At 42.3% G+C, this 27692-nt stretch overlaps 1 protein-coding gene and 1 long non-coding RNA gene across 6 annotated transcripts in view; one reads left to right on the top strand and one right to left on the bottom strand.

Moving 5' to 3' along the window:
* The window catches only part of LOC308193987, a 32086-nt gene extending 4400 nt beyond the window's left edge, over window positions 1–27686 (top strand). The window contains exons 2-3 of the long non-coding RNA XR_013950147.1: window positions 273–8129; window positions 14518–27686. This is a non-coding gene — a long non-coding RNA (uncharacterized lncRNA). The remainder of the gene's footprint in view (window positions 1–272; window positions 8130–14517) is intronic.
* The window catches only part of SLC4A4 (solute carrier family 4 member 4), a 231176-nt gene that overhangs the window by 57660 nt on the left and 145824 nt on the right, over window positions 1–27692 (bottom strand). For all 5 annotated transcript variants that reach the window (XM_080589204.1, XM_080589201.1, XM_080589202.1 and 2 more), the window contains one exon: window positions 8488–8645. In XM_080589204.1, coding sequence (XP_080445330.1) covers window positions 8488–8645 — 158 coding nt within the window. The remainder of the gene's footprint in view (window positions 1–8487; window positions 8646–27692) is intronic.

The following is a 27692-nucleotide window of genomic DNA, read 5'->3' on the forward strand; positions in this document are numbered from 1 at the left end:
CCACTTTGGTCAAATGCTGTGGCAGCCCTACACAAAAACATCCAGCAACAAATACAGAGGAGGAAGGAAGGACATTGTCTAATGCCCAGTACCCAGAAATGAACTATGCACGAGATGCAGCTCCAGCACAGTGCATCAGACCTCATGCTCTGTGCATCACAGAAAGCCTATCCACTTCCATTGATTGATTTGCTCATATGTTACTGGCTACTTGTAGCTGTTCAATCATTGCATACGTAACTGCAGTAAATATTTCCCTGTTGCTATTCCAGTGTCATTGAAGTGACAGTAGCAGCGATGTAACTGCTGCCAAACAGCCAGGAGAGGACAGAAGACGACCTAAGGATTGTTTGCTCTACACAGCTCCACCCTGACCCAACATTCTCTCTGCACAAGGGACAGAAGAAGCAGGGCAGCACAGCTCTGGGTACAGAAGTAAGTATTCAAGCCAGCAAATAGAAAAGCAGAGGTAAGATGCTGCTAACTGTCCACACTGCTTACCATAAACTACATCTCTCTCCAAACTCCTCTCTTCATTCCCAGAGCTATCAGATAGCACTCTGTTTGCTTATTAGTGCTCTGCTGGAGCTGAAATCGCTGTATGGTTCAGCACCTATAGCAGCTACCCACATGTGAAGGAAAACCATTAATTCTAAATAGGGCTTTAGCTATAAATAATTAAGCCCAACTTGTATGCCTTACATTTCTGCTCAGAGCATACAATACTTACCAGAGACCCGTAAGCCCATCTGGTAGCTTTGCAGTCACAGCTTAATTCTTAAGAAGGCAACCTAATTTTTGAGGTGTGGGTTCCTGTTGTAGGTACCATAAGAAGGATTGACCAGATGTACAAAATAGTGGGAGCTAATTTCTTACATCATCTCTTTGGACAGCAACAATATCCAGGCTGGCAACTATTTACTCACACAACACCTACAGGAATGCTGTACACCTACACCTTGGCTGTAGAAACACAAGCTTCCTACAGATCTCCTGTTCAGATTTGTTCCAGAAAAAGAATTGCTTCATGGTTATGTGATGAAAAAGCATCTGTCTTTATGCTCATCTCTTTGCCAATTGGCTTGTTAAGAAAGCTCTGTTACTACTATTGGCAATCTCACGCAATCGCCACCATTCAGTGGCCTGTAGGGAATTCAGTGGAGACCGTTATGCTGGTCGGATGGTGTCATTTTACATGTGCATCCTGAGCTGAAATCTAACTAGTGACCTTGAGATAAGAGTCTCTCTCACTCGCACGTCGACTCACCCTTGCAATTAGCAACAAAAGAAACCACAGGGCACGAGACCAACTTTTCCATTTCACCTAATTTAGCAAAGGCTGGAAATTATTGGGGCAATTTTCAGAAAACTCTGTAAGCCTGTGTTTCAAACAGAAATACTAATAGCTGCTCAAAACACCCCTAAAGCTTCCTGAATTAAGCGTTTTTCCGAGTACAGCCATACCTTTCAATCAGTAATGGAAAATAAACACATCATAACCTTTGGTAAGTTATCTCATCTAAAACCCTTTGCATTACTTCCAGTTTGAATACTTCCAGTTGAAACATTAGCTTCCAACTCCAGTCGTCTATTTCAGTTGGCTCTTACAGCTAGATTGAATAACCCTTAATAATTAAATTTTTTAAAATATCCTCCCCTATTGATCCATTCACCCTGAGCCATCTGTTGTTTAGGCTAAGTAATTTGAGGCTTTTCTCCTCTCTTTAGTCACTTAACAGTTCTTCTGTGAACCTCCTCTAATGTACCAATGTCTTCCTCAGAGAAATCATCCAAGAGCTGGCAGTTTTGTCAGTGTGAACATACAGATGAAATAACTATCGCTACTCAGGAACGTTCAGGAAAATGAAGTTGTGTGTTCACACTGTCCATCCATCTTTCTGACCCCAGTGGCCAACTTCATACAGGACACAGGCCCAGAGATACCAAATGTAATCATGTTTCTACAAGCGCTGGGAGAGCCAGTGGCTGCAAAGGGAAGGAGACCCAAACAGGCACTGTCAGTGAGAGAAATTCAAGGCCTGACCTTACTTTTCTACTCTGCTAGCCTGTGGCTGATCAGCACAGAGATAGCTCAGAACCCGGTCTGGCAGTTGGCCTGTCCTACCCCACTGGCAGTTTAGCAGCACTGAGTTAGTGGGCTTCAGGAATTAACAAAAAATGAGTAGACAGATATGGGAATCTTGGAAATGGCAGGACAGTAGGGGAAAGCTGGGATTGTTGCATGGTGGTATGAAAGGACACAGTAGGTATCTCAAGAAAACCAGGTTTCAGTGGTTCCAGCACCGACAGAAATGTCAGCTGTACCCAGGTGTGGCCTCAGCCTTTTACCTACAGCATCATCTAGAAAAACATGGCTCTCAGACCATGTTTTATAAATATAATTTTAAATTTATAAGTTTGTAATTATAATTATACACATATTTATAATGTACATATACATTTTTATATATAAATAAAAACATCACAACGCACTAAGTAAATTGTTTTATAAAGCATATTATATGCAAACAAATATCTTCTATTAAAAATCTCCAGTCCTATAAAACAGACAAATTAGTATGACAGGATCCATAAATACATATTCATTGGCATTACTAACTGTAACACTTCCTAACCAAGTTCTGCATGAGGATTTCAAGAGTTCTACTCAAGGTTCACCCAGAGGTGACTAACCCATGCACACCTAGGTCATGTCCTTTGCTCTCCTCTTACCTCCTGGAACTTTCCCTGCATTTGAAGGGCTGTTATAAAACAAAATTAAAGAGAAATTGTTCCTCAGCCAAGACTTCTAAAACTCTGGGATGCAAATTATCCAAAATACATTAACTTTAAAAGAAGTTCATAACTTCAGAGGTTGCTGCTCGTTATTCTCCTGAATTTCCAAGGAATGAGACATTTTCATAACCATCTCCTGAAATAATTACATCACCTGGCTCTCTTCCAATGCACAACAGAAGCACCTGAATGCTCCTGCATTTACTAAATGTTCTTTAAAACATCCCGTTCGTGAGACTTTCTAAATTCTTCATCCTGACTGATTCAGCTTGTAGAACAAGACTTTTTAAAGCACCAAATATGCATGTGCACACACATACACACAAACACAAAAACATTTATGTACTTTAGTGGTGTGGACTAGATTATGTTTGCACGTATTTAATAGCATTTACTTAAGAGTTTGTACAGCTAAAAAAGCTGTCACTGGGAGTTGTGGCATTCTCTATCTGCTGGGTTGAAAGCAACACAGAATTACTCTCCACTTCACACAACACATAGTGAGTTATCAAATGTTCATTTCTGATACTTAACATTTCTAAGGATGTTTCAATGCAGAAAACATGAGATTTCACTTAGCTCACAGTCTCTCTGAAGTTGTAATAAAACTCAATGTTTCTTCCAAATGCCCTGGGCAACAGCTTACAGAAAGGGCTGATAGTCCTCACCCAGAATGCATCCTATTGAACTTTGTACGACAGCACCCTCACAGCACTCCTTTGCTTCCAAGCTGAGAGTGAGTCAGAAACTCTCTAATTTATTATTCTTTTTTACCTGAATCACTCTTCCTCCTGTCACTTTGAACACTTTCCCCCCTTACGCAGATGATGACCACCAACTGTGTCTGATTAACCTCTTCATCACATGGTTGATGCCACCAAAACCAACAAGAATAAATTAATTTTTACAGATGAATAACTTCTATCCAAGCAGACAAATGGGCACCAGCCACTGCACTGTAGCCACAACCCACACACTGAAAAGGCCTTAACAAAGCATTGCAGCAACACTGCGCAAGCCTATAACATTGTGAGCCGCCTGATCAGAACCCTTCTGGACCCTGGCAGGAGATGACTCCAGAGACTACAGGGTGGAATTTCAATCCTGATTGCTGAAGGAGACTACAAAGTCTTAAGCGCTGCGCTTGTGAGAAAATTGGCTAGAAATGTCCATGAAAACACATGAAGAGCACACTTAGGAGGTGAGGAATGAGTACAACACAGACAGGCTCTAAAGTCAGTGCAGCACTAATGTTTTCCGTTTGAGACATAGTTAAAAATCTGTCATGTCCATGACTTTAACAAACGCCAATATGGGGTAGGAGTTGTAGTAAAAACTGTCCTAGGGCCAGGTCAACCTCACCATGGTCTCTTTACAAGCTGATTGCCAGTACAGAAGACGAGGTCCCTCACACAGGCACAGAAAAGGAAGAACAAGTAAAACAAGATTCAGATTCAGCTTGCTCACCCCTGTCTATTTCCCAGATCTGGAGAAAGCGAGAGCTGCAATTCCGTAAGTCACTTACATAAAGCAAACTCAGTAAGGTCTTGTGGAAGATGTTTTTATTGATGTCCTCCTGTTGTTGGACACCACGTGAGATGCCTGCAAGTCACCCAGCATTCCTGATTGCGATATACGTTGATGGACTCAAGGGCTGAAAGAACAACCCCATGACCAGCTTCTCCACCAGAACCCAAGGCTTGGACCTCTGTAATGAAGGGACCACACCTTAGAATTACAGTAAGGAGAGAAGGAGGTAAAGTGTTTGGTCCTTCTTCAATTTTCACACCGCTGCTCCTTCAAGTTCTGGGCAATGTACCAACATTGCAGGCATCTCACATGGTGTCCAACATATGAATACAGACAAAATTCATTTGTTGCCAGAGCTCTGATGTCCAAAAGCAAGTCTTTCTGTTGGAATGGCTCCTAAAGGACACAGCCCCAAAAACAATTTCAGTGCTGCAATTAAGGAACAAGACACACACTTCATCGTTGCCTACCAAAAGAAGAGATGCCGTTGCAGTTAAAAGCTCAAGTTAGGAAGCAAGAGAGGAGAGCATGACTCCTGGTTCTGCCACATGCTTTCTGAGAGACCTTGGGCAAGTTACTTCATTTCATTTGAGACTTGTAGACACAAGCAATTTCCCAGCACTACATATTAGACTTATGCAAGTCCGTACAGCTTATCTCCAAAAAATCTTTCCCTTGCTCATTCTTTATCTTTTTTCCCCATCATCATTACATTAATGGAACAGACCTAAACACATAATTGTACATCTGTTTTATGAAAATAAAAAGCTACATCTGGTGCATTGTCAGGAGGAGAGGCAGCCACACCAAAGCAATGGGGCAAGTACAGTAACTAAATGCTCACTGAAATAAGGAGTTCACAGCACTGGGGAATTAAAATTGACAGGAGAAGACCGAAATCCATAAATAATTTTCAGTCTGAGTGGTAGCAAGAAAAGATGACAGAGCAAAAGGCTGGAAGTTCTCTACACCAAATTAAGTTCCCTGATTTTTATTACCAAGCTTGTATGAAATTATACTGCATAGAAGCTTTTCCTGGAGATTTCATCAGGTCTTGCTTGTTTCTTTTAAGTAAAAGTTTACTTTTAAGTAAAGGAAATACTTAAAATAGTTAGCAAGGAAGTGTGCAGGGAAACATATATATAAAACTTATCTAGGGGAGAGCCATTTCTACAAAGGAAATTTTATTTCTATAAAGCGTCCAAAATTTTGTAGCTTAGAAGAAAAGCCAAGGAATGCGTGGAGAAAAAAAAAAAAAGAAAAAAAGAAAACAGCAGAAATAAGTAACCTATTTAACTGGAAGTCTACATGCTGAATAATATCTACCTTACACACACACAATAATCCTTTTTTGTTCTACAGCTCTAGGTCAATATGAATAAACCAAACCAGGGCAGGGACTATAGATACCACGAGCCTTTCACCTCTGCAGGGCTTAGTGTCATATTTGTTTCTACATCAAAAGATTGTGGCAATTTCGTAGATGTCCAGCTAATGAATGCAGCTTGATAATCAGCTGTTGCTGCCCTCTCCCTGCAAACCCTGCTAGGTTAGCACTGTGAAAAGTAAAGCATCAAGATGGCTTCATGCACTTCTGAAAGCTATGTGACATGATGATATTACTGGGAATGATTTCTCCCTTCTTGTCTGCTTTCACTTTCTCAGGAGGGCGTTCATGATCCCTCTGCCGTTGATCCAACAAGCCCTGTGACTGTAACATCTTTAGGGCAGGGCACTTTTCTGGCTCCTGTGAAATATTCAGTACATCTGTAGTTGCTAAAAAGGATGAAATTTCTTAACACAGCACACCAGAAACATGAACTGAAAGGCTGTGCAAGCACCCCTCCAGTAATGCATTTCACGGCCTGTGAAGGCTGAATTAGATGGCTATGCAAATGCAACCTCCCCTCTGTATTACAAATCAGGATTCCCAAAGCTGAGAGCTGAAACCTGGGTGTTGAACCCTACAGAGGTCCCTACATGAAAGCAACCAGCTTTCTGGAGACAGACTGATGCAGTTCACATTGCAGTTACTCGATAAACCTGCAACACGACACTTCTCTAAAGCAACCTAGAGCACTGAAACGCTAGCTCACATCTATTTAGAACCATCCCCCGCCCCACGTGGTTGTGTATGGCCTAACTTTGCTGGCATGGTTTTGATAATTTTACCAGGAACTTGATAATTTAACAAAATAAAAGGAGAAACCCTGAGGGACAGGAGTGAAGAACGCTGAAGGCTCCAGCTAAGCATCTTGCAGACTCTGTGGGTTGTTAAGTGCACGTCTTCAACAGAAATGCCCACTGTGTAAGATGGCCGAAACTAAGGGCTGAGCAAGGAGACACTCCATCATAACTAGTCTGGGCCCTTATGGGATTTCCTTGATTGAATTTCACAGGATGCAGCCATTGCAAATGGCTCTTCATTACTCACAAAAGCAATCTAATGAGCTTCCCTACTTTGATTAGGGCTAACATTTGGTTTGGAGGACAGCAAATGGATAATATTATTTCCTGAAAAAAAAATGTTGGCATGGAAGGACATCTTGTCTTGATTAATGCTATTGAGTAATGAGGTCATTCAACAATCCTAGATCTAACTTCCTGGCTCCCACTACCAAAACAAACAATACCTGATTTTACCTCTGCTGAAAAGCATTTTGAGATGTATATAAAAAAGGTAGCTAGTGGATTAGACAGAGAAATTGAAATACTGAAGCATACAGAGCTCAGTAATACTGAGGAATGAAGAATTACTGTTTATAAAATTAGGGCACTTTGATTTCCCTATACTGCTGAAAGAATACCCAGTGTGTGCAAACAGATAGTGACGTGGTTCTTGTAAGGAGTTACTTAAACAGATTCCAGGAGATACAAACACTGCTGCTTTACTAGAAGGCAATTACACAAATAGCAAAACTAGACCGTCTTTCTCCATTGTTTTATATATTAAAATAAGGTACAGATTGTAACATCCATTTAACTTTCATTCCGTACAATGGCTGTGATTCATGCCAATACGAGTAAGGCCCTAGTGATGCGCCTCTGTAGCGTTAATACGCCCATTCTCACAGGGTATTAATCCATATAGACTCTCACCCTCTAGACATATTCAAAATAGAATTTTCACTCTGTATTGAAAGCTCTTAAAACTGCTCATACAAAATATGTATTTGCACATTAGTGATACAAAAGGTGCAGTGTGAACTCTGTAATTACAAGTAAAATGCAAAGTAAATCCTTTGTAACTTGATACCAAAAGCACGCCAGAGCCCAGGTGCGCAGCATTAACAGCATCCACACAGCAGCACCAAGTAACAAGGCACCACAGAGACCCATGCAGAGATGAAACAGGATACTGCAGAGCACCTGCAGTGTGTCCAGTGCAGCCTCTGTCCTCCTCCCTGAAACACTGCCGTGGTCTGTTCTTAGTTCATTTCATTACCTTTTCATGCTAATCAGTTTCATAGTTCTTACCTAGTGTGTGTATAATATGACAAGCGTATGAATTTAATTCAAATACATAAAAACATACAACATATTTGTATTTGTGACACAGCAGATTAATTTGCAACATGAGTCACAATAAATAAAATATTTGCACAACATTTTTTTTTCTCAGCCATTGTGAAATACAAAGAAACATCTGGTGTGACAATCACAGAAAGAATTTATCCCTCAGTTTTTCTGACTTCTTTCTTACCCCCCTCCCCCCCAGCAGGGCCAGAACTGCATCCTTTCATCTAATGTGAATTTTTAAGAAGAAAAATATGCACTGCAAAAGCACACAGAGGGAATTTGAGGTATGTATAATGTGTGTGTGTGGCAAGAGTCATGAGGGGTAGAAAAAATCCAGTAGTCACATTTCACATTGGTAGTGTCCTTTATCATTAAGTTGTTAAATTAATCTGTTTGTATAGTGTTTGTACATTTCACAGCTTTTATGTTACAACCAAATTTCAGACCTGAAAATTATCAGGCAGCCATAGTGAGTTTTTGCTACTTTAAAAACCAATAATCCTGAAAAAATGTATGACCATTATGCAAGTCATATGATGGAAACCAATGGAGAAGGTCTTCTTTTGGCCTAGTGCTATTATTTTAAAAGGTGCAAATGCAGTTTCCAATTCATGAGCACTGCTAGGGGCAGAATTCTCTTACCGGGTGGGTACAGGGACTTCAGTCAGAGCACCCAACATAACTGCCTGCTGCAGCCGGACGAAGGCAATGAAAGGACTGTCCAGGAAGTCTACCTCCCCAACCAGCACATTGGAGGCCTCAGCATCACGGGGCAATTTCTTCATGAATTTATTCTTCAACTGCATCAGTAAAAGAGAATGAAAAATAGAATGAAGGTTGTTAGCCATGCAAACAGAAATGTACAATAAAATTTACCCAGTTCAGCCACATTTCCTTCTTGGTCATAGGACCTGAACCTATTTTTGGCCCGTAAGTGTCATCCCCATGCTGTCTACTAAGGCAGAGACAAATGCACTGCTACTTACTGTAGACCTCTCCCCATTATACATGTAAAGCAGAAGCCAGACCAGAGAAGTTGACGACCACCCTTGTATTCATGCTACCCTTTTGAAAGTTGAATATTCCTGCTAAGAAAATAGCCACCAGAAGAGCAATCCTGCTATTGGTGCTTGGATCCAAGCCAGCGCTGAGAAGATCAGGCCTCCTGGAGCTATTGTTACCATTTCTGGATCTGAGATGGTGTTAGCTTGGGGAGAAAAAGGTGTGCAGGACTGAGCAAGATGACTAGATCTGGGCAGAGCTTCAGGAAGAAGTACTGCATCAACTTGCTGCCTGGCCATCTGGACGCCAGGGAAGGGCACACACTTTGTATGAGTGAAAGTGCAACTTCAGGATCTGCGGTTGCTGCTACAGAAATGACTGGCCTGAGGAAAACAAACCCTGAAGGATGGATGTCCTTCCAGCAGACCATGCCAGGAGCTGGGCACATGCATTTTGTGGTGTACATGTCTTTTCAAGTTCCAAGTGAAAGACTACGCTTAGTGCAGGCTTTTAGAAGCAAGTTTCCTATGTCTGTGGCTTCTGCCCTAATCTAATATTTTTCTTTAGGTTTTCCAAAGCTGCTGTTCCCATTGCCTGTGCAGGCCAGTACATGAGGAGTCACTGGGCAAAAGTAGCAGGCATGCTGGTTCTGAAACTATGCTAACAGTCTCAGTGACTGTCCTGGTGAGAGACTGGCTCCATACTGCTTCCCACGTCACCACCTGAGCCCTGAGCCCTCACCACAGGTTTCAGCAGCCAGAGCAGTGCATGGCAGAAGGGCTACGGGGGAAAACAAACTGCTGACCCCTGTGCAGGAGGAACCCTTTTCTCCCTCTTCTTAACAGGCAATTCTGGATGGCTGCTACATCCCTCAGCCCCCCAAAGATCTGAAAGGAAGAGAAAGCCTTGGGAAGAAATGAAGTGAGGAGGGGCATCCTTGAAGAAGAGGGAAATCAGAGGGGGTTTCAGAGGGAAAGAAAAGCACCAGGCCTGGCTGGAATAGCCAAGATGAGTGTGAGAGAAATGAGAAGGAAGGTTCTTGTGTGCACAAAACTCAAATATGTATAAAACCCAAACACTGAAAGGTTAGTAATCACCATGTAACTAATAAGGCCTCTTAGGTTTCCACCATCAGCTGAGCATCCATTGCTTCACGATCAAGTTACTGCAGCTACTATTTTATCCTGCCACAGCAACTCCTGACTAGATCCCACTCTTTCCTCTACCTCATAATACCTTTCTACTAGTGAGAGTTTTCAAGAGCCTTGCCCAGAAGAAAAAGAACTGTTAATATCTGGAGTACACACGTACCACTCTGCATGAACTGTTGAGAAAACAGTGTGGCCCACTGGCAAAGTGAAGAAATCTACTTCAGCAGAGCTACCTACAGTTCACAACACAATTTGGCTCCACAAGCTCTTATAACTCCCAAAGTACATGCTGAGTGATGGTTTTAATATTTATAAGCTAAAAAACCTTAAATGCACAAGGAAAAAAATGAGGCATATGGTAATTCCCCAACAGAATCCTTGTAACTTTAAACTGATGCTGTCAATTATTCACTACTGGATAATGTATCCCTTGGAAGAACGAGCAAATGACAAAATGTTCAGACATACAACTTTTAGGGACACACTCAGCAAAATCTGGCAAGGAAGTCTGGTGCTCATTAATTGAAAGCTTCTCTGTACAATTTGACACGACTTTGCTGAGCCAGGAATTGTCTGTGGGGTGAAAAAGCAAGCAACTGTCCTCCCTCAATGACGACAGCATCCACTGCCTCAGACAGCATCCACCATACCTGGAACAAAGGCAAAGCTGCCAGAAGAATGGTCAGAGGCTCAGCAGCAGAGGAGGACGTTGTTCCTCTGCCCTCCTTTTCTAGGCAGCACCTTGGGGGCTTTCCCCCAAGCACCTGTAAGTGGCAGAGATACACCCCCTCTCCCAGGCCATCAAAGCAAGACGTCTCAAAACAACCTTCACCACCCTGACCAGAAGCTTTTCCCTCATGACTAGTTTGTCCTCTCGTTTTCCTGAAAGAGTCATGGTTGAATATACAGACAGAGCAACTTGCTGATGCTTTGAAACCCTTAATTTCTGGGCTATGATAAAACTTGAGAGCGACGTAGGGCTGTGCCAATAGCAAGGCATTGTGTGCTGCTGAGCTGCATGCAGCACGAGGATAAAAGATTAAAGATCTCTAACTATTCTGTAAAATGATCACCTAGGGATAAAGAAAAAAACCAGCTAGCAGGCTTGCTCTGATCAGCTGTTTATCCCAAAAGGCTCAGGTTACCCTTTTTAAAGAATGGTAAAGGAATGAGCAGAGTATAAGATCAAAATCATCTAGGGAAAAAGAGACATTCTTTTGAAATACAGCGAGGTAATTAGAGAAGATAGTATACAACGAACTTGCCCATTTCAACAAATATTTTGTAGGAAAAGAAATTCAACTGTGAGACAAAAATTACTTCCTGATCACTCTATTAATCTGGTTTTCTTACCCAGGTTATTTCAACACAAGCTTCCCATGATGCCTTTCTAGCCTTATTCTTTCCTTGTACCCTTATCACCTCTGATTGCTCCTTTGTCCTCAGTAACTCGAGCCTGAGTTCTTATCTCAGCTTTTTTGTTTGTTTTCTGTCTCCCCATATCCCCAAGTTCAGCTTTTAGGGAGGAAGGGGCTTTTTCTACTGATTTTTCACTCTCTCCCTTGCACACATTAAGCTAACATACAACTCTCCATTTATCCATCTATATCTTTGTCGTTACCTTCATTAACAATGACAACAGATATGCCAGAAACATGACAAAAGGAGAAAAGGAGTTGGTGAAGTCACCATAAGCATAAACCACTGCAATTGCACTGCTCATCTTCAAGCCTTCTCATACTCTAGATCTAGATGTTAGCCTACTGACAAACAAAAGAACTTGATCTCTTGTTTTGAGAAAAAAATAGTGAGGTTGCATCTCAAAGCAAAACAATATAGTTACTATTTACTGTACTGTATCATATAAAAATATTTAGTAGAACTCTCTATTTTTTCTGCCTGAGCACTGAGAAAAGCACATGGGAATACACATTTTTGTTGTATTTGGAGTTTAACTCTTCAATCATAGCAGGCCCAGTGTTAACTATGGCTCTAAATGCGGTGCATGCATCGCCTCTCCTATCTCTTCCAACACCATTACCCCAGACGACAAAGTCACAGTCAGCACTGTTTCACCTAAGGCACCTTGTCAATGCCCAGTGGAAAGAAGCTCTGTGCATTTGATCTAGAGATAACTACCCCAGTTCCTGCATTAGGATATGCATGCAGCCATAAATGGAGGAAAAAGCTCTGTGTTAATCCAAATCTTCCTCTCGTTTCCCTGTCAAAATATAGCTGAACTTAAAGCAGCTGTTATTTCCAACTCCTACATTAGGGAGTTACTGCGTGTGGATATTCCAACAAGCAAACCAGATCAAACAAAGTAAAATTAAGACATTTTCTGACTGGACAAGAGAGACCAAAAAGAGCAAGAACTTCTGCTCCTTACACCTTGTGAGTGTACAAAGTAGTCATTCGGCTCCATAGGTCCTTTCTAAGGGCTGCCTGCTTGCTGCACAAGGCCTCAGAGGAGCTGGCAAAAGGTGAATCCACCAGTAGGGAAAGCAGTACTGGGATTTGAGTCACAATATAAGCAGCACTTCTAGAAATGCAACAAAGCATCTGTTTTGTTACTGAACAGTGAGGCTCAAAACTGTAGGAAAGCAGGCTGGAAGAAGATGTAAAAAGCTTTAACTCATTTCCAGCATTCTATCTGAGGTCTAATTCTATGCTCATCACCATTAGATCAGAGTGCCAGAAGAAATCTACTGACCAGCATCTTTCCCACCAGCCAACTGCCACAGTTACTCTCCTTTACACATCTTCTCTCAAAGCATAGCTATAGCTTCATACTAAAAATAGTTGCTTACAGCCCAAAGGTTATTCTCATCTCTGCACCTACAAACTATAAATGTACCACAGCAGACATGAGCAGGCTTGCAGTGCACTGCAACATGCATCATCTATCTGACAAAACATTATCTAAGTCAAACTATGGAGAAATGTCATCAGTTGCTTCTGATTTGATAATGGGCAATCACTGCACCAGCAGTATTTTAAACATCAGCCTCTCCTGGCTCTTTTCCGGTATCATCCTGGCACTTGAAATCTTCTGAGCAGAGGCCACAGCCTGGCATGAGATTGCTTTTCTGCTCGGTTATTAAGTTAGCTCAGCAGGTCTGCTGCATGCAGAAGGATCTGAGCAGCCCTGCTCTTAGCCACAGCCTTCCCCAGTAGTGACAGAACAGCTCCTGCAGCCTTGGCCACGCTCGTGGGGGCACCACTGCCCCACTCTTGTGTATGACCCTCCATCCAGCTTTAGCACTCAGGCTGCGTCCTCACAGCCGGGAGGGATTTCCGAGTGTGCTCAGCCCTGAGACAGCTTTGTTTTTAACTGTCCACTTGAGCAATGGCAGAATTAATGTGAAGTTGAAGTCTTTTGTAAACCATGCCCTCAGTTTGTTCCCAAAAAGCCCCTCACCCAGTGTGATCTCTGGAGATGCTCTGTGTCCGCCTGGCTAACAGTGAATGGTGAGGGCAGGCGTCCTGCCAGGAACACAGTTCGGGGGTAACAGTAAACTGGGCTACGAATCCACAATGAGCCTTGCACTGCGCTTTGCCAGGCAGCTCAAGGAAGTAGAAAAATGGAAAAAGTCTCATGAAAGGGCATGAATTATTGATTCAGCAGGAAGAAAACCGCTGGAACAATCCTACTGCTACACACTTCAGATAGGAGTTCCACCAGAGAAAATATTAAACAAACACTGAGGAGCTCTGGGGAGGAAGCCTGGAAAAGCACTACCAGCTACGAATGGCGTTTTGGAGGAAAGTAGGGATAAAAGATACCGGGAAGGTGGCAACTCTACAATAAAGCTTATGTTCAACTTTGCTGAATAGGCTGGTCATCCTCTTACCTGTTTTCCTAAACAAAGACAACGTTTACTCAAAAGCAAGGTGCCTTTCTGAACCAAAATCGACAAGAAGAATCTCGAGGCCTATGGCTAATCAGCTCCTGAAGCTGCGGGTATCAGCGTGTTTATCCTCCCCGCTGTCTAGCACAACAGAACAGTATGACTAATTCTGAAGAGAGATCATTATGGTGTTTTTTGCTCCAAAAGTTTTGCAGCACCACTCAACACTTTCTTAAATCATTTATCAGATAGAAGATGGGAATGGTGCAGTCAGCACTTAAAATCCATTTTGAACCATTCCCTGAAGAAGCTTCAGAGAAGATCTGAGTCCTCAGCAGCACCAGAGAGGAGGGAGGGAGGGAAGCCTTGCAGCTTGAAGCACTACATTTATTCACTTTCTCCACAATGCTAGATTGAGCATTGTTCTAACCTGACCACTAATGCTATGTTAAAGGCCAAAGACCTCCAGTGCCGTACCTGCAAAAAGGGCACAGCAATGTGAAAAATGACCATTTCCCTAAATGTATTTTAACAGTCCATTATTATCAGCATCACTTGAGATTTATTGGAAACGAAAGCCATTAGTACATACACACAGCTTTTATTACATCTGTTTACTCTCAGTGAATTTACTGTGCTGTATACCTGTCTGCCTTGTCCTCTCACAGATGTTGCTTTCCCTGCATAAGACACTGCTGCGCAGCTCATGAAGCAGCTCCAAACTGCTGCAGTTTCCAGCCTGAAACGCAGATGGGAAGGAAATGCAAGACAGCTCACGAGCAGGGGAGGCATTAAGGAGCAACTACAGTCAACAGAGCCGAGAAGGACCAGGTGAGTTATGCTCCTGGTCTTCCTGGCAAAAATTTCAAAAATAAATTAACAAGCCAAGTAGACTTAACTTTCCTACATCACTCAACAGGATCAAATATTTTGTAAAGTGTGTAAAGTCTCTTTCATTTTTTGGGAGCTCCTAGCACAACCAAGAGCATAGCTGCCTAACAATGAAGAGCAAGAAAAGGTAAAAAGGAGCACATGGCTGAACAAACACATGGCCCTTGCCCATGACCCCTGACACACTCTGCAAAGTCTTTTATAGGCTTGTCCATGGCAAAGAGGATACCCAAGGCAAGTGGAAACTCCATTAAATGAGTCATTAGCTTAAGTTTCAGAAAACCAAAACCAAAAAAAAAAAAAAAAACCCACACACAAAGCAGCACTAAAATTACAACTAGAGAAGCCCTGTAGCTAGTCACATTACTGTAATGATGTTCCAGTCTTTGCAAAACAGCATGCAAGTAACGTGTAGGCACTGATCTTTGCAAGAATCTGTCTGCACGCATGTTTCATATTCCTATTTGGTCACCCCTAGCCTAAGGAAGAGTTACAGAACAAAAACCTCTGTCTGTGTGAGCTGAAGTTTAGGTACAGCACACCACCTGTTCAGGAACAGTTCCCTTTGAAGTTGAGGTTACTAGTCTGTGAAAGCTTAAAATAAATTGCTCTTTTGGGACTGCGTTCTGCAGTGTGCCATATGGTGTCTATAACTAACTCTGCATTTGCCCAGGACACCTTAGTGCACTGGGCACGGTGATCAGTGCCTGCTGTTGACTTTGGCTAAGCCTGTTAGCATTGCTTGGATTTAAAAGCTGTTTGCATGGAGAGAGTACTCCTGATTAACTGACGTGGGTCACAGCTAGTACACTCACAAAAATACATTCACGTGTCATCAAATAGCTATTTTACCACACTATACAGCTTTTGCAGATACGCCCTGTTTGAAAAATCAGCCCTAAATGAAAAGAGGACTAGAGCAAAAGAAAATCTGTTAGTAAAGGCCACAATTTGCTTTAGCTTTTCCACTATCGTAAGGCAGCTGCCTTTATGGGTATCACAACTGCCTTCACCTCACAGAAGCTGCTGAGTGTGCAGCAGGGAAGCCCCAAACATCCTTGCAGCAAAAGGAAAAATAAAAGAAAAATGTTATTCAGATCTAGTGACATTGCATAGGTAGAGCAGGAAACTAATAACCCTTTTCCCATCCTTACCGTGACAAAACACAATCAGAACTGAAAGGCCATCCATTGACTTCACTTAAGGAAGCCATAAAGAGATACTAACTTCATAACATGCCATCCTCCAGCCATGCAAGGTCTGAAGTGCAAGCTTGAATTCCCCTTCCCAATTAGCATCATTTAGTTTCTATTATCAGTGGAATTGAAGGATCGAAGTAAACACCACTAGGATGAAAAATTGAGAACTCTCTCTATCTTGCAGAAATGAAAAGTACAGTTTCTGGGCTTTTGCTTGAAATCCCAAGATGGCAGCTTGTGGAAATGCCTGCTGAAAGCTACTGGCACTATCCCATCCAGTGAGAAAATGCTCAGATCCTCCTCTTCTTTCTGGCCTTCACCATTTTACAAATCTCCCTCTTCTCTGAGTCACACTTCATCAATTTGAAGACATCTAGGTCATATTTAGCATCTCCAACTGAGAACCCATTTTAATCTGATCTTTTTCGTCCTACCATACAGCATTTTTAAGTTCACTACACCCTCCAGCACTGCAGTATTAAAAATAGCCGGTGCTCAATTTTGGAACAAAAAGGAGGGAACAATCCACATGATGGTTAGGGTATGATTTTGCCACAGGCACACGGCGCAGCAAGGCACAGCCCTGGCACAACTAGCTGCTGTTTTCCTTTCAGGCAAAGGTTGGGGCTCCCCAGCCATGCTGATTCCCATATCTGCACAAGATGAATGGTTCACCTCCTCTCTGAGCAAGGTAGGAGCTCTCACTAAAACCCATTAAATGCAGCTCTGCCCCACCCACCTTCAAAGCAACAGCAAAATATGAGCATTCAAAATCAATGCTGGTATGCAGATTACCATCACAACCCTAACTGCACACACAGTGCTTTGTACAACTAAATGAAGGCTTAACGGTCCCTGATCACAAGGAAAAGGGATACAGTTCCCCAAACTCCTGTTACATCAAAGCCAAGCGCAACATGTGGGATCTTCCAATCTGCCAGGCAGCAACAGACTGCCTGAGAGCACGGGAGACTGGGTCAAGTGAACAAAGGCTTGTTGGAAGAAACTACTTCACAGTTAGAGGGGAAAAATAAAAATAAAAAAGAGGTGAGGCCTAAATTATCTAACAGAGAGGCCATATAAAAATTGACTCTACATTCCATTTAGTCTGCACAGGGGTATGTGTTCTCACCTACCTGATCACAGCACACTATTTCACTCAAATGGTTCTCATATCTGAGCATGGACACATAGTGCTTTCGTACTTAGAAAGGGTAAATCCCCCAGGAATTTATATCTGTCTCTGTCTCTCTCTTTTTCTGTATCTATCCACATGTATGTTTCCCATGAATGCTTGCCTAAAGTGATATTGTTAAAGCTCTGTGTTTTGTCTATGTACAGAACTCCATTACCCAGGAATGCTTGAGACGTGCTCTGCTGATACACTGTAGGGAAAAACTACGCAAGCAAAACTATTCTCTGCATAAAGAAAAAAAGCCAAAGTAAATGAAATACCAGTTAACTAAACTTCCTAGAAACATTTCCTTTCCTTTAAAAAAGGTGGCAGTGAGCTATACCGGAAGGCAGTTATTTTCATTTGAGCTCCAGGGAGTGAAAGTAGGTCATCCAGGCTGACAGACCTAGAAATTAGGAATCTCTGCTTGTGACGGCAGAGATTAGGAGATGTTGTTCAAACAGGAAAAGCAATGAATTGCTCTCACCATTAATCAGTGGACTTCATTCCAAACAGTGGGATCCCATCAGCTCCCTCCTCCCCGTCCATCAGTCCCCCTAGGAAAGGCATGAGGGTTTCTCTCAACAAGGCCAATTTCTTTTTAACTTTAGAGCTTGCTTTGGCACAGATTTCCTGTTGATATGGAAACACCAATTTGAATAAGCGCTGCACACACCACAACAAATAAGAAGGGTTTTGTGCCTCTCTCTGACCAAATATTCCAGCTGACCATATTCATTCAGAGCTGTTTTTTATCCCCATACACAAACCCTTTGAAGCTGGAGATAACACCAGGTCAGCAAACTCCCCTTATATAATATATTATTTATTTTGTGTATGCTGTTTCATCAGCTCAGCAATAACAGGTCCCCAATAAAAATAGATTTTCTTTAACTGTTCCTTTTATTTTACATCTTGAGCATTAAAAATGTCCTGGTGCTTCAGCCATTTGGAGATGCCAAGGACACTTGAACAAAGCACGACTGAAGGATTTCTCACAGGACAAGAAACAGAAGTGGTACCAGTACTAGGAACAGCGCACCATTCCCAGCTTCCTATGGTCCACTTACGCTATAAAGGGGCTCATAAAGGCTGTGTTTTGAGTCTTCTAAATCACTTTTGTTCACAGATAAACGTCTGTCCTCTGAGCTGAAAAGGAAGCTTTTTTCTTCCAAAAAGCTAACTGACAATGACATGCCCTAACCCCGTGAACAACAAACTGTGTCTTGTGCAAATAAGATGAAAACCTTGTCCTCCCCAACAGGTTGCTTGAATGGAGAAGACATGTTCCTTGAGCTGTGGGAAGAAGTGGGAGTTGGGATTAGAGATATGCCCTGCTTCCCACACAACTATAAGCACGTTGTCTGACCTCTCTTGCCTCACAACAGAGGAGCGAGCCCTTGATCCAGCGGCAGGCACCGTGTGGTTTGAGAAGTCTCACATGGGATAAGCAAAGTGAAATTCAAAGGTACGTTGCCAAGTGAGAGCTCATCCCAAACACAGCTTAAGCAATACTAAATATAAGCAAAGCCATTAATATTTCCATGGATTAATCATGTGGGGATGCTTTTATAAACATTCTCCTGAAGTGCTTGTGACTCGGATACTGCAGCTACAGGCCCGTGTGTGGGAACATAGTTTGCAACTCTCTAGAAAGCTAAAAACTCCATGGAAAATTGTATCTGTAGGTGTACTGAAAATTAGAGAGAGGGAAGAGGAGTGCCAGCAAAATCCCCAGGTAGCCCAGGGCAAGCAGACAGCGTTAGCTGCACCAGCAGAGGAACAATGCAGTTGAATGTATGGGGACTAAAACCAGGGACAGGACAGACCAGGAAAGAAACTTAACTTTCTTGTCATGGCTGGCAAAGGTGCCATTAGGCTGGCAGATACCTGCTGTCACTGCTTCACAAATGTAACTGACAAAGCAAAGGCTAGTATAGATCTGAGCAAAGAGTTTCCACAAAGGTGCACATGCTTGGCAGGAAGGAAAAGCCCAGTAATCAGGAGCACGAAGTCAACGTGCCAGATCTAGCCATTATCCATATGTAGAAGCTTTGTCAGTGTAGCCACATCAGTCATCTGTGTGGAGAAAAAAAAATAATAAAAAAATCTTGTGGTCTACACAGCTCACAGAGCTCATAGCAGCAGAAGGACCACTTGGCACCAAGATGGGTCATCCAGCTAGGTGGCTTCAGCCAGCACAGGCTTTGGGGCTGCAATGTGGACTTGCCAGTATGGCATAATTGCACTGGCAACCTTTGGAAGTACAGACAGGGCTCTAGTAAAATCAGACAGGAGCGTGGGATGCCACCAGCAACAAAGAAGGCAGTGAGGTCTGGGATGCCTCTGTGCAGGCCATCACCTGGTCCTATTAGTAGGATTTAACTGTCACAGCTGCACAGCCCTTTTGCTCCTTACCCTCACTTTGGGCACCCCGTTTGACAAACGGCCATTTGCAAGCTGGCAGGAGTTCAGACAAGAGCAATTAAAACTACGAAGTGGCTGAGAGACATAAGCATATTGGAATAGCTTATTTGCATTAAATACAGAAGATGTATAACTTGGCTAACATGCATCTAAGACTGCAGAAGCATTAAGGAGTAAACGTGACCCTTTCTAACTACAGTTGCTTTAACAATCTAAGGCAGGAAGACAATCCTTTTAAATTTACCTGAGCATGATTTTTAAGGTGTATTTACAGTACACCTGTCCCTTTTTCTGCACTAGGCTAGTACAAACTTCCCCACCTACTGGACCAGTTACTATCGAGCACACAATGGCAGGAAAAATGCCAGTATCCAGCCAGCCCAATACAAGCAAGCAGTTAAAACATACGTACATGTGTATATTCTCTCTCACTTTCCCTCAGGTTTGCTGGATAGCCCACTAGAAGCACCTCCTTCTTCTAGACCTGTCTCTAGCATGGACCAGATTAGGGTAAACCACTAGGTTTTACTTGTTGACAGCCCAAGAAACCTTCATTTCGATTTTGAATTCAGTATTAGTATTACTCAACATAGTGTCAGTGAAAGACTTCCAGAAAATAGCTCGATCTTCCAGAGCTGGAGGAAGTCTCCTGCCAGAAGTACTGGTCTTTCAGGTGCTTCTCCAGTCACACTGCTGTACCTGGCAACAGAGAGCTCAGAGCCTGGGAGAGAACAGGAAGCTGAGGCACTGGTGTTTGAATTGGAAACCAGAAGAGAAATTGTCCAAAAGTCCTGCTGCCTCTGCTTGTCTATCTAGCTGCAAATGACCAGCACATTAACTGCAGAAAACAGCTCATAAAATAAGACAAATGAAGGCAAATCACTTCTCCACACTGCTACCTCAAAAAGAAGTGTTCTGCCAATAAAAATACAATGAAACAGAACACACCACCTCTTCCTTAATTATCCTTATAAACTGCCAAAACATCAAGCAATTCCGAAACAAAAACACGATAAAACAGCAAAATCAAAATTCAGTGTCCTTTATTGAAGCTACTTATCATTAGAGCAATTTGAGTCAGGGCCCTGGCGTCTTCTGAAAGACGCTCAGGATGCTGAACCAGTCTCTTTTGCAATCTAAATGCAATACAGTACAATGAATCAAGTTGTCATTCTCATGGCAGAGAGGAGCCGGTTCATGCAAATTATCTAACTTCAATATTCATAAATAATACACTGCTAACCACACATAGCTGTCTGGGTGCTTAGCACCGCTGACAGATATGAGATTGGCAGCAGGAATGAATCAAGCCTTTTGTTTAGCTCCAGGGCAAGCTTCCCACATGCTCTGGAGGAGGGAAGGGAAGACTTCCTTTGGAGCTCCCCTTTTTTTTCCTGTTGTTACACCTCCTGAAACACAGCATGTTTACCAAGTGGCATTAAAAATGTGAAGAAAAGCCTTTTTCCCCTCATCGCTTCTGTCCCCTGTTATCCTCCCTGTTTTGTCTTGTAGAGAGATGATTAAACATCCTGTTACGGCTTTTTATCCTACGAGCTCAACTGGGGACTTGACCGGCAAAAGCTCTGTATTACTTTGGTGATCGTCAACAGATCCCAATGCCCTGAAATAACAGTGTAAGACTAAATCAAGACTGAACGTGCCCCAGAGAAAATACATATACTTCTGCTCTACCAGAAATTATGGCTTGCTACCAAGAAATTATGGATATCACTGTACAATCTGTTCTATGCAAGTGGCCAGAAAAGGTGAGCTGAGTGGTCTGGTGAAAGTTGAAAATGAATTAATGGGGATAGTGCTGTGCTCTACAAGAGGAAAATAGTTATTTCCCCCTACAGTTGCAGCTCAGCCTTTTCCCATGACTTACCTGTGACAAGACAAAGAATCAGAGGCAGAAAGAGAGAAGCAAAAAGATCCGAGAAACCAGGACACAGTGAGTGAGAGCCTGATGTTTTTCACAGTTCAGGCATGGTACAAAAAAGCTTGGTTTGATACTACCCCACCATACTGACCACACAGCTGTTACAGCAAAGTTTTGATGTCCACACACTATGTTGCCATTGGCTGTTACTGACTCTGCACTACCAAAATAGACAATAAAATATGTCATAATTAATATCCCTTTCCCCAGACCATCATTTGTGACTGCCAGTGTATGAAGAGTAACCAGTAGATGGAGTGGAGGTAGGAAGCATGGAAGCATTGTCTTTTGACTCATAGACGTGTGCAGTCTGTATCAATACGATCAATGTAGCTTTCGTGACAAGTAAACACATACTTAAAGATTTTCTGCAAACTCTGCACTTTGGTAACTAGCCCCTTTTTTTGTTGTCTCAGCTTTAAAATCATTTGATTTCCATAAATGTAAGGGGGGAAAAAAAAGCATACTATGGCATTTTAAATGTTGCAGACACCTACCTTACAAATAACCCAGGGCTTTATTACTCTGAGATTTCTATATCATTTTATGACCTGACAGTCTTACTCTGATGGCAATGTTATTTCATCTAGTCTGAAGTATACAAAACAGAATTACACAAAGTAAATGAAAAAGTTCTAGTTCCATTTTTCATGAAGCAATCTCTCCTTTGATAAAGTTTCTAATCTTAATTGCTTTTCACATGTCCATAAACACTTCATGTCAGATGGGAAAGAGAGAATAAATGGACATTTAAGCTATGGTAAGATTTTTTTTTTGTTTAGTGAATAATCGTACATTGAAATGGATTTCAGAGAACAAGATGACAGTAAATATTAGTGCAATGATCTTAAAATTATCAAAGAATAAACCAACTGCACAGGTCTGAAGTACTGCAGCAGTGTAGCAGGGTCAGCTGTAGAGTTCTGGGTTTGTACATTCTGCCCCGCTTCCAAGAAGTGCTTCCCCAGCACTGACACTTGTGCTGCTGTCTTGTCAGATACTGCAAGGAGCAGATCTGGATGAAAGTTACTGCTATAAAAATGCTGTCACAAAATTACAGCACCGGGCATACATGGAGAGTGTGTAAGTAGCAGAGGTCACAGGTCTGAAATAGAGGCAACTAACATAATGAAGAACTGCCTTTTATATATCTTATAATATTTTTATATTTTTTTATAATGATTATATATATAATATTTTTATATATTATATAATAATGGGAAACTGCAGTCCCCCCACATTCTCTTACTTTCCAATAGAGAAATGACTTGTGCTCTTTAAGTGTACACAAACTGTTGTCTCTGGGGACAGACTATGTACAAAACTTTCCCATTTCAGGCTAAGAGGTCTGCAGACAGCCATCTGTGTCCACCAGAGAACATTTACAATGGCAGCTTTAAGAAAGGTTCAGCATTAGCATGACTGAGCTCATGCTGGTGGTTTCAAAGCAAACAGCAAGGCCAACGGTGAACCCTTTGGAAGCACCCATCTGTAAGTAAAGCCTGCGTCCTTGCTCCTTCGCTGCCTTTCAGCCAAGGAGCCTCTTCCCCCTTCCTCTAGCTGATGGCTCTTTGCCCTGGCACTTGGGGAATGGGCAGCGCTTGCTCGGCCGATCCTTTGGAACGAGCCTGAGCGTCCTTTCCTGACTCCAGCCTTTTCCAAGAGGGATCTTAAGTTCATTTTCTTTGCCTCTGACAACAGCTTAATGGTTACCCAGTAAGGAAGATTAACTCTGAAAACTGTATTAAGACAGCAAAGAGTATGAGAAAAACAAAACAAAACCAAGATCAAAGTAAATCCAAAGTAAGCATAAAACAGTCCCTTCCCTAAGGGCAGAGGAACCAACCTCACAAAGCTTAATACAGGTAAACCTGAGTGCTATGTAGGATTTTAATAAAATCTTATCTCTTGTTATTACCAGTTCCTGTACTCATGTCAGTGAGTCTTGAAACCACTGTAAATATTTTCTAACGTGCCTCTTTCCAGTGCTGCCAGTCTTCAAACTTATCTTTGCACTCTGTGAGAAGGCCACAGAGCTGAGCAGGGCATCAAACCAGGTCCAGCATCTGTGTAGTGAGGCAAAGCCTGGCTCCTCATTATAGAGGTTTCAGTCATGGGAAAGCTGATGGTTATTGTATTCTTTCACTTCCCTCGGTCACTTATTACTCCTCTGACCCTGAAGCACGGCAGTCCAACTGCTCCACCATGTACTTGCCTTTAAACATTGGCATTTGATTTCCTCACAAGGATTCTGCAGGGCAGGACAAAACAGGCTCATGCAAACCTCAAGGAAGGCATCCCTCAGGGAGGATTCTCTAAAACATCTTCAAGGAAAACCCAAATATTGTCCATTGCTTTCTAGTACACTCCACTGCCATGTCCTCAGCTATATCCCAGGCAGTTTTAACACCTCTCCATCTTGCTGTGACAGATACAGCTATCTCCGATAGATGCTGCCATGGCATGGGCTCACTAAGTCATGCATGCATCTGTCTTAGCTCAAGTCTCTTAATAGAGCTGTCTGTGTTAGCATAGCTGCTTCTCCACATAGCAAGGCAATTGTGCAAGAGGTAACCAGCTCACCTGAAACCTCAATTGATTCTGCAATCCCAGCTCCCCACACAGATTGAAAAATAGGCTTAGGAGACCACGCTTGACAGCCGATGCCTTGGAGAAGTGTTTGTGTTTGGATGAATCAGTCTCGGGCTTTTGCCTTTGTAGCTGAGGTCCTGCCCACTTACTGCCCCTTAACTGGACTATCTTAAAAAGCAACAACAAAAAAGCCACTGAAAGCAGCATTGCCCAGGTGACCACACTGAAGCACTGCTGCCGGTAGTAGGCCAGCTCCTAGAGGAGAGAGAAGTGGCCAAGTGTATTAGATTAACATGCCAACGCATTCCACTCTTCTGCAGAGAGCTTCCCCCCTCCTAGAGGCTCCTCTTCTGACCTTTTCCAGGCTTGTTTTGTTCACTCTAACCTCAAAGTCCACTCTTGGAAATCCTCAGTTGTTAGAAACATAGAGTTGAACTCAATGATTCAGTACTTACAGCAGTCACATCCCCACTTTGTAAACTCAATGTCTATGGTAAAACTCACATAACCACCACTCTGTCTTCACAAAGCCTGCAGAGGATTCACCACCTCCTGCCAGCTTGGAAGGTCCCCACTAAAAGCAAATGACCCACTAGTGATGAGGCAACTGCAGCGTGCCAAGAGACATCTGCTCCTGGTTTGGGTGCACAGAGAAAATCCCAAACAAATGTTGCAAAGAAATACCAGGGTCATATGATGGGAGACACCGGTTTTCAACTTTGACCTTAAGGTAGCCTGGGAAAAGCAACAGGTGGATGCCCAGGACCAATCTGCTTTTCCAACAGTACACGAGGGAACTGTTGCTTGAATGGGGAGACAGCATCTCAAGAAGCAGAAAGTTAAAAATCACTGGGGTCAGAGGCTTAGTCAGTATGGCTACTTCAAAGTGCTACAGCTGCTTCTAGGTAGGAGAGAGTCCTGAACCTACTGGGAGGAGCTAGCAGGGCTCTACAGGGCAAGAGCTGTTCTCAGGTATGCCCCACTGTTCCCTCTCTGTGTAGTCACATGTGGCAATCACAAAACCCACTCTGCCAAACTAAATAAAGGGAGAGCTGGAGGTCATACTATAATTGCAAAGCACTTGCCACCAGCTCTTCTCCATACAGGGGGCAAGAGAGAAAGAAGGAAAAAATCTGAGGAGCACATTTTGCAGTTTGAAGAGAGAGCATCCAGAACCCTCTACCTTGATTTTACCTAGGTGTCTTTCTGCTCAGTAAGAACCTATTGAAACAGATAAAGGAAGTATTCTGGTTATAATGTCACTACTGTTAATTGCACCATTCCAATTAGCATTAAAGGTTACAAAACTGAAAGTAAGGATCTAGGTAGGCAGAAAAATTACTGATGTTATCTAAAAATTTGTTCAAAGCCTTTTTTCCTTTAAAACACACACACGATACTCTCCTTTATATTTGCAAAAGTAGCGATTGATCAAAGAGCTCAGATCCCAACCCTGCTCCAAGCAACTGTTACAAACTAACTTCAACCTGTCGCAATTTAAAGACAAGCTGGCCTCTGATATACACACACATACACAAATAAATAGAAAATGGCATAGCCTCCTTCTTTAGCAGACTCATATCTCACTGGATGGCCTCAATAACTGTCAGGCTTCCAGATGGGATACCAAGATAATGAAAGCCAGTCACTCTGCTGTCAAGGCAAGAAAATCTGTTCTCTTTCCAGCTCCTGTTGTCATAACACCATGAATTATTCCCTCATGGCTGTACAGCATGATAAGTTCTGCTCCAGAAACTTGCCAGGCATCATCAGAGTTTCGCAGACTTTATCAAGACAGGAGTTTCAGTCAATCAGTAATGAAAATTGAGGTCTGAGGTGATCTATCAGGCCAGCTTCAACAAGCATACAGTACAAGGGTTCCATTGTGCAAAGTTCATCAGCAGGACACGGGCTAATTAACTAAACAGCTTTTTGGAACTAGTTAGTTTTAAAGTAACGGTTTTCACTATAAACAGTCAAGTATTATCTATTCTGAAAGTTAAAACTTTGGAGCACACTTCCAAATTGGATTTATTAACAGAACTCAGTAGGAGCCCAACCAAGACATCTATTTTTATACTCAATTCTACACAAAAAGTCTATTATCTGTATGGGTCCACAGACATTTCAGCAGGAGGGACAATTGAGGCTGTTTGTAGCACTGAAATCTAAGAAGCCTGCTGCTAAGTTCAGACCTAGTTTTCTGCTACTCTGTCTATAAGACCCCAATTACAGTGTGGTTAAAAATGCAAAACAGCAGTCTTTCCAATGAAAAAGCTGTTTTACAATTGTACTCTTTCCCTGTGTGAGGAATACAATAATGAAAACATATTGCGGAGTAAAAAAATATAAACAATGCCGCTGTATGGTACAACTTTGAATGACAACTTTGAATGAATATGGTCAATGCAAAACACACGGCACGCTTTTTCTTTCCACCGAAGTGCTTTCTGTATATTAAAAGAGGTACTAGAGGAGGATTTTTGCATTGCACTATTATATAAATTCTGCACATTTAGCATTATGAGGCTTTTTGTCTTACCAGCCATTTCTTCCTTTTACATGGATTTTTCACATACCATATGGGAAGGTAATATATATATATATATATATATAAATAACTGGAAGTAACAGTGGCGTAAATCACATGCCAGGAGAGGGAGAAAAGATAGGAGGACTGGACTGAAGAATAGCTGAGTCCTAGCTAGAGTCCTTCTCAGCTGGCCTGCATATATTGTGTTGCCCAAATAGTTTTCCAAAGTAACTGTCATTTGCATTCAGAATAACCATGGGAGTAGAGAGCACTGAAAAACACAGGAAAAAGATTCTCCAAAAGAAATAATCATGCTTTGAGAATAACCCACTTTTTAAACAAGACAAATTTTGCACAGAGACCTTATCCAGACACCAGTTTTCTAAGAGTTCAAATTCAAACTCTTTGCCCCTCAGACACTTATGCTCTCAGTAAGGACGAGAACACACACAAAAGAAAGCCCAATGATTAACTATAAACATTACCCTATTCTAAGAAATTAGTCAAATTCAGTTTTGCAGGTACAAAGGCCAATTATAACTTCATTTTTCATCTGCATTTTGAAGCTGTTCTTCCACACTTACCTTTTTTAGCAGGGTTGCATTTCTGAAGCGATGCAACACACCCTATTACACCAGCCGCTGTAGTAGGGACACATCCCCTTGAACACTCCTAATCTACCCTGTCTCCTGTGTGACTACATGCCTGAATGCTGTGTGACCATAGCTACTGTGCCATGTGACATGAGACCCTTGCTGAAACCCCTGAAGACCCTCTTTTCAGCAAGAAGACGACCAGACAGATATCAAGATCTGGAGGTCATCCATTCCTTTCTCATGGATATCAGCAGGATGTCAGACAGCTTCCATACATGGTGCCACTTGCTTCACACCTTGCAAGAGTTTAACCTCCTTATTTCAGGGACTGATGCTTCATAAGTGGAGGATCCAGTCACTGGACTCGGAAATACTTGACTCACCTTGCTCGCTCTCTTCTTCTGCTTCAGCTTTCCGGTACAAAGTCTCTTTCCCCAACACCCGGCTCCTAACCACACACATCACCAAGTGAAGTCTGAATCTGAAGCTTAC

Source organism: Anser brachyrhynchus, assembly GCF_964034855.1.
Source record: "Anser brachyrhynchus genome assembly, chromosome: 4".
NCBI lineage: Eukaryota > Metazoa > Chordata > Aves > Anseriformes > Anatidae > Anser > Anser brachyrhynchus.